Source organism: Condylura cristata, unplaced genomic scaffold (assembly GCF_000260355.1).
Source record: "Condylura cristata isolate star-nosed mole 26May11 unplaced genomic scaffold, ConCri1.0 scaffold00026, whole genome shotgun sequence".
Classification (NCBI taxonomy): domain Eukaryota; kingdom Metazoa; phylum Chordata; class Mammalia; order Eulipotyphla; family Talpidae; genus Condylura; species Condylura cristata.
In genome coordinates this window covers 2,474,383-2,483,998 of record NW_004567127.1, presented here as the reverse complement: position 1 = coordinate 2,483,998, position 9,616 = coordinate 2,474,383, and the positions used below count along the sequence as shown (strand labels likewise).

The 9,616-nt window shown below is 54.8% G+C and overlaps 1 protein-coding gene across 1 annotated transcript in view; it reads right to left on the bottom strand.

The window, feature by feature from the left end:
• Nucleotides 1-6,621, bottom strand: part of REG4 (regenerating islet-derived family, member 4) — a 7,221-nt gene extending 600 nt beyond the window's left edge. The window contains exons 1-4 of the mRNA XM_004689590.1: nt 6,555-6,621; nt 4,592-4,689; nt 2,763-2,900; nt 1,528-1,633 (exon numbers count right to left, since the gene is read on the bottom strand). Of these exons, the coding sequence (XP_004689647.1) occupies nt 1,528-1,633; nt 2,763-2,900; nt 4,592-4,689; nt 6,555-6,621 (409 nt within the window). The remainder of the gene's footprint in view (nt 1-1,527; nt 1,634-2,762; nt 2,901-4,591; nt 4,690-6,554) is intronic.
• Between the last annotated feature and the right edge of the window lie 2,995 nt (nt 6,622-9,616).

Sequence of the window (9,616 nt, the reverse complement as noted above, 5' to 3'; positions counted from 1 at the left end):
GGTCTGCCGTGCCCTGTGGGTCAGCTCGGGGGCCCGGGACGGAATTTGCACTGAAGCGGCTGCGGCCAGCTTGCAGTGCTGCGTCCTAACCCGCTGCGCCACCGGGGATGGGCCCCGGTCATTTTTATGTGCCCATACGGCTGGCATGGGGTGCCCAGAGGTCTGGTGAGTCAGCTCGCTGGGCGTTGTGACAAGGTCAGTTTTGGATGTGGGGGGCATTCACCAAGCAGATGCTCTCCAGAAGGCCGCCCAGGGGAGGCGGTGAGGAGAGACAAGCCCCAGAGGGGTCGGCTCAGCCTGCGGACTCAGGACAGGGGCCCACAGCTGCTGGTCTGCCCGTGGGGCTCGGTCGCCAGCCCCAGGCCGCCCGAGCTATTCCTTAGGCGACCTCGTCCCACGGACAGCCACAGCTCTTCCTGCCGTGGCGCTTCCCAACGGACCGTGGGCTGACCAGGCAGGACAGGGCAGGCGAGGCGGCCCTGGGAGGCCTGGGGGAGGGGCCCTCTACTGACCCTCCAAACACTGAGCTCCACAGGAGTCTGTCCACTCGACCACACGTGTTCCCGTGTCTTGGTCCCCAAAACGTGTCACATGCACGTCTCATGTGAGGCTTTCACAGTAAATGTATTTAAGGGAGAAGTGAGTGGATGTAAAGGACGTAGGTTTCCTTGGCAGTGGCTTATCATCTGCTATTCTTCCTCTCCCAGCGTGCACTCTGAAATGTTTCTGAAACATTTGCAAATGATCTTACCTCGATGTTAGCGATCATTTACAACTTGTCCAAGTTGACAACAGCTCTGATTTTTGTTGCTGTAATGTCTCCGTTTATTTTCTAATGTGGCAAACAGCGATAGCTGTAACCACCCTCGGAATTAGAGCTCTGAGGACTTTGTGCTGTGCGCCGTGACACCGGACAGTTTGGGGACCGCGCTGTAGACAGCACACGCATGTGCACACACGCACACGCACACGCACACACACACGGTCAGCTGCTGCCGTCTCTGGGCAAATCAGGACAAACTCAAGAGTTCCGTCACTGGGTGGCTGCTACGTTCACGCGAGTCTCATGCTTATGGGGTTTAAAGAAAATACGCAGTAAATAACCCACGGATATGGCGACAGTTTACACGGGCACAACTGGGATTGTCTGTGCCAGCGAAGGCCATTGTGCTTTAGAAAACAGACTTGCTGGGTCTTCCCTGCTGGCGCAGGGGTTAAGGCTCAGCGCTGTGAAGCTACGGCAGCCCGAGTTCGATCCCGGCCAGGGAGGGACCCACAGGGTGCAGCAGACCCCTCCAGTCTCCCCGCTGCTCCCTCAGCAGTGGGCTTCAGTGGACCCGCCTGTTCTGCTCCCTGCTCTGTCTCTGGGGAATCCTCTTGCCCCCCCACACCTTGCCTGTACCCCAGTTCTTGAGTGCATAAATAAATGAATCTAAAAAAAAAAAAAGCAGAGTCACTGGTGGACAGGAGAGTGAGGGAGCAGCGTCTGGCCTTGCCCGTAGCGCCCAGGGCGGGGCTGGCACTTACTGTTGCTGAAGCTCATTTCAGCACAGTGACTGTTCACGCCCAGGGCCCTGCTGGCCCAGGTGTTGAAGGAAAACGGGGTCCCATCGATCCACCGCCACTGCTGCTTCTGTGGGCGACAGGAAGTCACATGCTCATCACCCTGGGCCCCCCGGGACCTCCACGAGGCAATTTTCATTGTGAACATTGGAAAAACAGAAATGGGTACACAAGGAAACGTAATGAAGTCACTCCACTCGGCACACAGGGAAACATCGCGAACATTTTAGCAAGTCGACCCGCGGCGCCCACATACTTCATGATGTACTTCATGTACTTCCACTGTGACGACCGCTGACCGAGACATGGCTTTGTTTCTTGTCCAGCCAGTTTTTAAACGGAAAGGAGGCACCGGATTTGACCCGAGCAATTCTGCTGATCTTTTTGTTTGTTTACAGCTCACAATCATTATAACTAAAGTGCTCCACACACCTTTGTTCAGGCAGCTGTTTCGACTGAAAATTATTTTCTCAGACTAGAATGTCAGAAGAGGAGGCAGGTCGAAGGGCAGGGCTGTGGAGCGTGGGCCACGTGCACGCCGAGGCGCGTGACAAAGTGGTCAGGCCCCGCAGCTGACCCCCGCCTCCTCTTGTCGCACAGACAACTACGCATAAAGCCAGGACTGTACGTGTTTCCCTTCCCTGTGATTTTCTTAACGCCGGATTTCTCCAGCTTCCTTTATTACAAGCCCACGTCGTGGCTGAGCAAGAGGCACCCAGGAAGGAAATAAACACCCGGTGAGGTGTCAACAGGCTGCCACAGCTGGTCAGGATTCTGGCGTGAGGAGGCTGTTGCCTGCCGGGAAGGTTTGGGAGAGTCAAGTGCTATACGGGATTTTCTGCTATGTGGGGGTGGCCCCCTGAGCCCGGGGTCACTCAGGGTCAACTGAGAAGCCTCAGCCTATGGACCTGGACCTCGTCGTAATGTTCTGAAAAGATGGAGCTCTTGTGTTCCCATGCTGGGAAGGACCTTGATTTGAATGATGCCGTAGGAGCTGTGTGGGCCAGCACTCATGCCTGACCTTGGGGCACCTGTGCCTGACCTCCCAGGCCTGACTTGGGGCCTTGGCCTCTGCCAGGCAGAGGCCCGTGACAAGCAAACCAGCCTCTCAGCCCCTGCCAGTAGGCCTAGAGCCCATTTCTTGAGCAGGGCAGCCTCTCTGGCTCTTCTAGGGTGTCTGTGGTTAGGTCTGAAGTTACCTTCTCTGGGTCGTGCAGGCCGATCCACACCGACTTGTTGTTCTGATAGCCAATGATGTACTGCGCTATGGTCCTGGCTTCCTTCAAGTTCTGGACAGAGGCCAGGTGGGCCCCACTTCCATGGGCCTGGCACTCGAGCTGTGGGCCGGAAGGAAGAACATGCCAGCTCCATTATGTTGAAGATGAGTTGAGGTTTAAAAGCTCAGCCCTACCCATAGGACTTGGGGTGCCAAGCAGCATGAAGACACACAGCCCCACCTCCTCCTGAAGTTGTGACCTGAACCCCACAGGGGACCCCCTAACACCAAGGGGGTCCTGCAGCACCTCAGATGTCAGGTCTGGACTTGCAGAATACGATTCCTGCAGCCTCCGAGCCTGCTTCCATGTCTGTCTCAGGAATCTTCTGTCCACTTACGAGATGTCACCTGGAAATCTGGCTGGAATGCCCCACAAATTTGAAAGTCGAATGCAATTTTAGCTGTAAAAGCGCTAAAATTCCTTCCTATTACGTTAGATTGATAGGTTAACTATCTGCTCGGTTACAACTTTCACCCTTTGAGCTCCAAACTCAACTATTTCTTACTCCTGCAGTGACCTCACATTCCTTACTGAGCTCAGATTCTGCCCCCGGCCACCCTGCACCTTCATTCTGGCCAGAGGATTGCAACCTGGATCTCTCTTCCCAGTTACTGACAATCATCCCTCGTTTTACGGTGCGGGTGGAACCTGTGGTTTAGGTGATTCGCGTTCTCTGATCAGGAATCGGTTGTCCAGTTGAACAAGGCAAACACTTGGCGTAATCCTGTCCTATGACAGAGGTGTAATTTTTCGTTCTCTGGGGTTGTGGGTGCTGCCTCCGGAATAAAGCTGAGATTATTTGCGTAAAAACACACTGCCTGTGGCTGCTGTGTCCCTCCTTCGTATCTTGCTGGGGGCTAGCTGTGGCTGCAATTTTTTTTTTTAAAGATTTATTTATTTGTGCATACAGAACTGGGGTACAGGCCAGAGGCTCAGGGGCGGTGAGAGGCTTCCCCAGAGACAGAGTGGGGAGCAGAACAGGCAGATCGACGAAGTCCACTGCTGAGGGGAGCAGCGGGCGGGCCAGGAGAGGTCTGCCACGCCATGTGGTCACCTCCGGGGCAGGCAGGGATCGAACTCATGCGGAAGTGGCTTTAGTTTCTCTGTGCTGTGCTTTAACCCGCTGCGCCCCCAGGGAGGGCCTGTGGTTGCAATTTTATAACTGAGTCTCGGGCTTGCAAGCCACTTTAAAATACCGGCGCTTTTACAGCTAAAATTGCATTCGACTTTCAAATTTGTGGGGCATTCCAGCCAGATTTCCAGGTGACATTTCGTAAGTGGACAGAAGATTCCTGAGACAGACATGGAAGCAGGCTCGGAGGCTGCAGGAATCGTCTTCTGCAAGTCCAAGCGCCGGAGTCGGCTCCACCCGGCCTTTCTCCCCTCCGCTTCAGGGGCCCGACAGCCAGCGCTGCCCTCCGTCCTGAGAAGCGGTCCAGGAGCACAGCCCGGGGCTTGGTCCTTCCCCAGCACCTTCGCCAGGCAGCGTCTGAAAACTTTGACTCCACTAAGGCCCTGGGCAGGATGGTTTTAGTCTTGAGAACCTGCACTGAGCTTCTCCCATGTGCCACGGACATTTTGCTCCGTGAGAGCTTGGGAGACTGAGTCTAGGCAGCACCCGCACCTCTCCGCTGCGCCGGCCAGGTGGCTTTGAGCATGTCGAGGAAGAAGGCCCGCTGGCCTGAGTCATGAGGCCTGCGGATCTGGCTGCCCTTGGCTTTCGCCAGCCCGAGCCGGGCCGGATTTCTTACCTCAGCGTCAGCCCAGCTCCTCATCTTCCGGAAGTAGCCGTAGCAGTTGGATTTGTGGTAAAACCACCCAGTGGCACAGCTGGGCCTCATGATGATTTCTGTGTGAGACCAAAGGCCAGCTGATAAGCTAGGGGGGCCAGAGCCACCCCCACGTCGCCCAGCGGAGCCCCCTTACAGACCTGGGTACCTTGCAGGAGGGCGAGGCTGGGTGCCCTTGAGGGAGGGCCCTGCTCTCATGCCAGAACCTTCCACTAGTCCGCTTTCTCCCTGTCTTCTCCAGAGAGCCCTGGCCTCTTACCAGGCAATGGAACACTGGGTGAAAGGAAACCACCAGCTATTCTGAGGGTGCCGGGCACTGGCCTGGACTGACCTCATTCCTGGAGACCCATGGTGCTGCCCCTGTGTCCCGTGGCGGGGGCCGGGGGGTGGGGTCACGCCAGCAGCAGTATTTAGCTCAGGGCTGTGTCCTGCTGCGCCCAGGCCCGTCCTGCACCCCCCGGTCCAGGGGCACAGCTGTGATAGACACACTTGGCGCTGGGCACAACCGCCCCTGGCCAGGAGGTATCACGAGAGCGGGAGGAGCAGATGTTGCTGGAGTCCGGCCCCGCGAGGAGGGCGCAGTCCCCTTGCCCTGGGAGACACAGGGCAGGTCAGACGGCAGTTTGGTTGCAGCTGGAGAAAAGGCGGTGAGAGGAGGGGGACACTTAGGAGAGGGGACAGGGGGCAGGCGAAGGAGGGCTGGATGGAGAGCGCGCACCAGGAGCCAGAAGGGCAACCGTGGAGCAGGGCCGGGGCGAGGAGACAGCTCTTCCCGCAGCAGGCTGGTTCAGGGCCTCTTCGCGGAACCTGCGGGTTTATGAACTACCTGCGCTATCTACCCATGCTGGCCGGGTGCAGCCAAGGGAGCAGGGGGAGGTGCAGGGGTCACCCGTCCAAGACCCCGCTCCCACGTGGCCAGCCTCCCGGGGTCTCCCGCACTCTTGCATGACTCAAGTGGCTGAGTCCCCGAGACACTGAGTGCCGCAGGGAGCACCAGTGACAGGAAACCAGGGGCCTGGGGTGGAAGGCAGCGCACCTTGGAGCAGAAGGATGTATCAGCAGAGGTCTAAGGCAAGGAGGTGTGCAGCTAGGACTGTGGGCGCCACGCACGCGGAGAGCCCCGCCTGCCTTTCCTTCTAGAGGGCTGCCCCTCTGGCCAGGGTCTCCCCAGAGGGAAAGTGTTGGGTTATGGAAGTGCTGAGAGGAGCCTCCCCCCCTTCCAGGGCCCTCTGCCTAGTATAAATGCTGCTCAGCATGTTTCTCCGCTTGCCTCCTCCCATCGCCCAGCAAGGCCTCACGGGACTGTGACGGGGCCAGGCCACCCCGTGACCTTGGGCAAGCGTCACCCTTCTTTGAGCCTCGTTTTCCTCGTAAACAGGACGAAGGCGACCTGCCAGAACAGCCTACACCCCATTTCCTTCCATCCTTAGCGTCTGTGATACTCACTCTTCCCTCACGCAGTTTCCTTCCCTGGCTTTCTCCCCGGCAAGACTTGAGGGTCACCGGCTGCACCTTGCTGAAATATCACTTTGTACAGGTGCTAGAGGGTAGCGGCCCTCCAGGAGCCACAAGTCCCTTGTAACCTGCAACTCCTGATGGTTGCAGATAGGAAAATAAGCCCTACGCATGTCTGGCTCTCATGCTCACCGCCACGTGCTGACTTCCAGGTGCTCTACGTTGCTATCTCTGCCCCAGGGGACCCGCAGGCCCATCATCATCATCTACTCTGCTGATGCCTAACCGAGGCCCTGCACTAAGCCAGCATGGCCTTGGCTCCTAAAGTCCTTGCGCTTCTGACTGCTTCAGCTGGTCTCGTCCTGCTGTCAACATCTATGTTGTGTGGCGCCAAGTGTTGTGGGGTGTGGCGCGTCGGTGTGATGGGGAGTTGGCTGGGGGCTGATCCCCGCCCCCAACAGGCACTCACCTCCCAGGACGTGGGCGCTGGCTGTGCAGCTGAGCAGCAGAAGCAGCCACTTGCTTCTGGAAGCCATCTCCTTCCCTGCCAACAGCTGCTCCACAAGCTTCTACTGCAAGAATTTCAGAGTCCTGGTTTGCTTTTCTTAGCAGCTTTTGGCTTCACGGAGATCTACAATCTGAACACATTTGCCGTGGTGAGGAGGGCTCTGGAATTTAGATGCTCAATCGCCACGGAGAAAAGAAAATTTTGTAGTTCAACCCAGATTAAGCATGAAAGGCAATCTCAAGATAATGCAGGGTGCGGCACATGTTAACTTAGGAGGCTTTTTTCTCACCTGCAAGGCTGGTGGGCTCCTTCCAGAGAGCCCCACTGGCTAAACTGAGCTATTCTCAGGTGGCAATGAAGTGGGCTGGAGACCTGCCCTGCTGCTCCGCAGACCCGCCAGCAGGGGGCAGCCAAGGCAAGCTCCCGCCCAGGTGAGGGGGTGTTGACCTTTCTACCTAGGAGGACTGTTCGCCTGACAGTTATAAAGTGATGTATGGTTAGACGGCCACAGTCACAGAGCCGGCAACCTGAGGGCTGCGGCATGAAGCCAACTGCTCCTGTCGCGGGCTGTAGCCAGAATCTTCCCACCTCAGCCTCTGTCCTCAACTAGTGCACCTGCTACTTTTGATATATTAAAGAAAAGCTTTATTTTGCTAGCACTGCAGAGACGGAACATCTCTCGATGATGATTAGCTCTTTGAATTTCTTGAGCTTTGGTTTCCGATTTTGCACCTGTGTCAATCTGGTTATCATTTTGTCTTGGGGATTTGCGTGGCTTTTCTTATTTGCCATCTTCCGTACATGATTCAGAATATTTCCCAGTTGCCATCTCCTTTTGTTTACTGGCACATTCTGAAATGGTCATATTTATTTCCTCCCTTATAATTTCTGGAATTTGTTCAGAAGATGAGAAAAGTGGCTATCTCCTAAGATGAAAATATCGACCCATATTTTCTTCTATTTTTTTAGGCATCTCAGACTATACTTTCAGAGATAATTTCTAACATTATTATTTTCAGTCAGCGGATAGCGTATGCATGAGGGTTGGGCTCAAGAATTTTTCTAAATAATTATCAAATTGAGTAATTTAATGAATTCTCATCAGAGCACACTTTATGATCCAAAAATCAGAACACAGTTTCTAATGCTCAACATATTACATCGATATTAACAATGGAACATGCTATTTGAAATGGAAAATTTCCCGGAAAGTCTGAAGATTGGGTCCCTACGAGGGTCTGTGTGAACATGGATAGTGCTAAAAAGGGCTGTTGGGTGAAGGGCGGGCCCCACCCCACGTAATCTGGACAACTGATCACCTCCCTTAAGTCTCCGCACCAATGCTATGCTTCTCTGGCAAATTCCCTTCCAAAATTAATGGACCTACTTTCGATTTCCTGAAACTCCTTTAAAACACTAACAGCAAGAACTTCTCTGTCTGAGGGAAGGGAGGCATAGTATCCTCTTGAAAAATCTATAAATGAAATTTTTTTTTTTTGCATGGAAGAACTGGGGTGTAGGCCAGAGGTGGGATAGGGGGTGAGAAGACTCACCAGAGACAGGGGGGGGGTGCAGAACAGGTGGATCCAGGAGACAGGAGAGTATGCTGCACCCTGTGGGTTACTCCCTGGCCGGGGATCAAACTCGGGCCGCAGCGGTGATAGCGCTGAGACTCAACCCCTGCACCACCAGGGACCAGGGAGGCCATATTAATGAATCTGAATGAACTGACCTTCGCTGGCCGTCCACCTGTCACCTAAGCCAGCCTGCATCACTAGGCTGCACGGGGTTCTCAGCTTGCTTCACCTGCAGATGCTAAAGGTCATTAAGCTGAAGTGACTTTCTCAACTGCTAGATTGCAGAGCTGTGACCTGACCCAACGCTCCTGAACACCACAGCTAACGCTCTTTGAAACAAGCAATTCAAATCAAACACATCAGCAACAAAACATGCCTAAGTCACCAGCACCATAACGTGTCAGTTCCCACCCAGGTAACAGCTGGCCGAGGCAGCGGGCACCCCAAGGAAGTGCTTGCCTTCCACATGGGGAGCATTACCTGGCTGGCGGTCCGGCTCCGGGGAACGCTGCTTTCCTCAGCGTCCTCAAAGGCCCAGGCCAGTGTCCAGAGCTCTTATATCGTCTTGCCTCCGAAATTATATGACCATTTGTTTTAATCATAGAGCAATAGCGTTCTCTACAAATAGGAATTCATCCATAAAAGTCTTATCTGCAGTCAAAGGGAGCTCATGAGAGATAACCAGAGAGCGTATCTGAGTTTCAACGGCAAGAACCTCTCCCGATCTGCAAACAGAATCTTTTCTCCACATCCCATGTTGTCAAAACAGACAATATCCTGTGATCTGTTGTAAACCCATTTTCCTTCCCCTCTTAACCTTTCTTCTTTTTTTCCCCCTCTGTTTGCCTCTTTGTAGTGTTGATTCTCTTCCTTCCTTTGAGATGCTTCACTGGAGTGCTGCAGAAACGCGTGCTTCTGTCGTGCAGCACGGATGGGCCCCTGGGCTGGGTGTCGGCTGCTGCCTTGTGAGGGGCATGCTCAGCCACCCCCTCCGAAGTGCCGAATCCATCCCTGGGCACACATCCGCTTCCTGTCTGCTGGGATTGCCTCCAGAATAGGCAGCTTGTCTGCACACAGGGCAATTATATCAAAATAACTGACGTTGATATGATATTTCACAGGGACATGTTTTCACCCAACGCATCGAGTGAGGTCCAGAGAGAACCCTGGGAGTGGGGGACAGGTGCTGCCCTCCACACCCAAGGATCTGGGTGTTGAGCTCGGGAAGCCTGGCCTTTGTTCTCAGACTGGCTGGGGGGAGTCTGGCCCCAGATCTCACTCTCTGCTGAGTCGCCTCTTCTTGACATTCAGTCTGCTTGGAAACAGGGCCGTGATTTCCTTTTCTACAGCAGAAAGCAAGGGGTGACCATGTGCTGGTGGGCAGAAATCAAGCTACACATTCTAAGGCTCACAGCGGCCACGGCACATGTGACTTACTCCTGCAGG